Raw genomic sequence first — 2,154 nt, 5'->3', positions numbered from 1 at the left:
AAATTTGTAATAACATCAAATAAAGTCATAAAAAATGTAAAAAGTAAAATTCAAAATTAGGATTATTTATATAAATAGCAATAAATCTCCATAATGCCTATTTTAATATCAAATATTACGAAATTAACACATCACTTTCCAACTAGAACTTTGTCCTCAACAAAGTAAATGAAATATTGAAATCAAACACTAATCACTAAACAACAATCAAATTAAAAATATGATCCAAATTCAAATATAGAAAAACAAATAAATGACAATCATCAAATTTTTTTCTATGTCACAGGTAAGTGTCTCTCTATTTCACTGAATCATAAATATCACAGTTCTTTCATTTCATCTCAAATAACAAACATATTGGAAACACGAATCGAGGTCTTTTCCAGGTTGTAATGAGGTTGGCTTCCAAAATATTGTTTTCTTAGATAACAAAATGCACATCTTAAAGAAGAAGAACAACCTACAATTCAATAAGAGAACATATATTATCTAATCACCATTTTCTTTTGATGTCACCTTTTCCTCACTTTCTAATTTTTCATGAGAATTTTCTTTTCTATTTTTTTTTCATAATAGGAAAGATTCTCCTATTTCCAACTCTTCTTTTTAGCTTCAAATCAGAAACCAACCATTCCCTTTCTATATGTATTGCTATGTTCTCCTTCCTTGAACATGCCAAAGGTAGAAAAAATATATCATCAAAGGTTATGTGCAATAATAACAAAAGTCTGGCCCAAAGGATAACATAAAAAAATGGAATTCTAATAAGATAAAGGTTGACTTTTGGCCCGGTTCCTAATTAACACAAACAAATGCTTCAATCATCTTCATGTTGTTTATGATTAACAAAAATAAAAATTAAGCAACCACAACTGTTAATTAATCCAAAACTCTCAAACTGTTTAAGGTTCACAACACTACTTGTTTAATTGGCCTCATTCCTTGGTCTTGTCATTCTCTGTCCTAATCAACCATCCTGTTAAATTTTCATGTATCAAATTCAACTACATTTGAATAAGGATTCAATCAAAGTTTCTTTAATTTTGTTAATTCATCTCACTATTTAATATTTAACACAAATTCATTTTTTCACAATTCAAATTTAATATTGTAGTTCTTTTTTATTTGAGAAAAAAAAAATAGAAAACAAATTAAATTAAACCTGAAATTTATTAAAAAAAATAATTCAAGACCTGAAACTAAAACTAACAAAACAGAAAATTTATTCAAAATACAAAATAAACAATTAAAACAAACTAAACAAATAAGCAAATAAACAGAAAACAAAATAAACGAAAAATAAAATAAATAAAATTAGAAAAAAATCAAATAACTGAAAAGAAAAAGAATTAGAAAGATAAAACTATATTTTGCTCAATCCTCTCTTCTTAAAATCATCCAGCTTTTGTTAAAATCTTTATCTACAGTCTTACATTCTGGATCTGCCCCCTGAATAATAGAACATGTCCCCAGTTAAAATACATAACCTGCAAAATGAAGGAGGCAATAAAATTTTTTTTATATTACTTAATTATAATTTTTTTAAATAAAATCAACAAAGGTAGTAAAACAACATAAAACTAAAATGTGGACTGGCTTGCCTCCCACTAAGCGCTCTCAACGTCAATAGCTTGACGCCTATGTCTTTATGGGTCACCTAAAAGGATGACTATAGTGAGGTTTTCATGTTCATTACCCAAATAAGGCTTTACCCTGACCATTTACAACCCAACTTCTGTGTCATTTTGGTTCTTCTAACTCTATTGCTCCATAAGGCTTTACCTCTTTCACAACATAAGGACTGACCATTTAGATTTTAACTTTCCAGGAAAAAGTTTCAATCTAGAGTTGATTAAAAGCACAGATTGCCCAGGGTAAAAATTTCTTTCCACAATCTTCTTGTCATGATATTTCTTTGTGCGTTCCTTATAAAGCTTTGAGGAACTATATGCGTTTAACCTCCTCTTCAAGTTTATGGATTTGCAGTTTTCTCTTTCCCCAGCTGCTTTAGCATCTAAATTTAGTGTCTTTAATGCCCAATATGCTTTATGCTCTAATTCCAAAGGAAGATGACGGGCTTTCCCATAAATCAGCTGAAATGGGGAAAGGCCAGTAGGAGTTTTAAATGTCATTCTATACGCCCACATAGTTTCA

The 2,154-nt window shown here is 29.0% G+C and overlaps 1 protein-coding gene across 1 annotated transcript; it reads right to left on the bottom strand.

Annotated features, from left to right (window-relative positions):
- Positions 1–963: 963 nt before the first annotated feature.
- On the bottom strand, positions 964–2,147 carry LOC137817635 (uncharacterized). Its single transcript, XM_068620906.1, has 2 exons — positions 1,807–2,147; positions 964–976 (listed from the first exon to the last, which is right to left on the bottom strand). The coding sequence occupies exons 1-2, from the start codon at positions 2,145–2,147 to the stop codon at positions 964–966; spliced, it is 354 nt and encodes a 117-aa protein (XP_068477007.1).
- Positions 2,148–2,154: the final 7 nt, after the last annotated feature.

The sequence above is a fragment of the Phaseolus vulgaris genome, unplaced genomic scaffold, assembly GCF_000499845.2.
Source record: "Phaseolus vulgaris cultivar G19833 unplaced genomic scaffold, P. vulgaris v2.0 scaffold_411, whole genome shotgun sequence".
In the NCBI taxonomy this organism is placed as follows: domain Eukaryota; kingdom Viridiplantae; phylum Streptophyta; class Magnoliopsida; order Fabales; family Fabaceae; genus Phaseolus; species Phaseolus vulgaris.
Note: the sequence above shows the minus strand (reverse complement) of the source record. Positions and strands in the feature narration are given on the sequence as shown.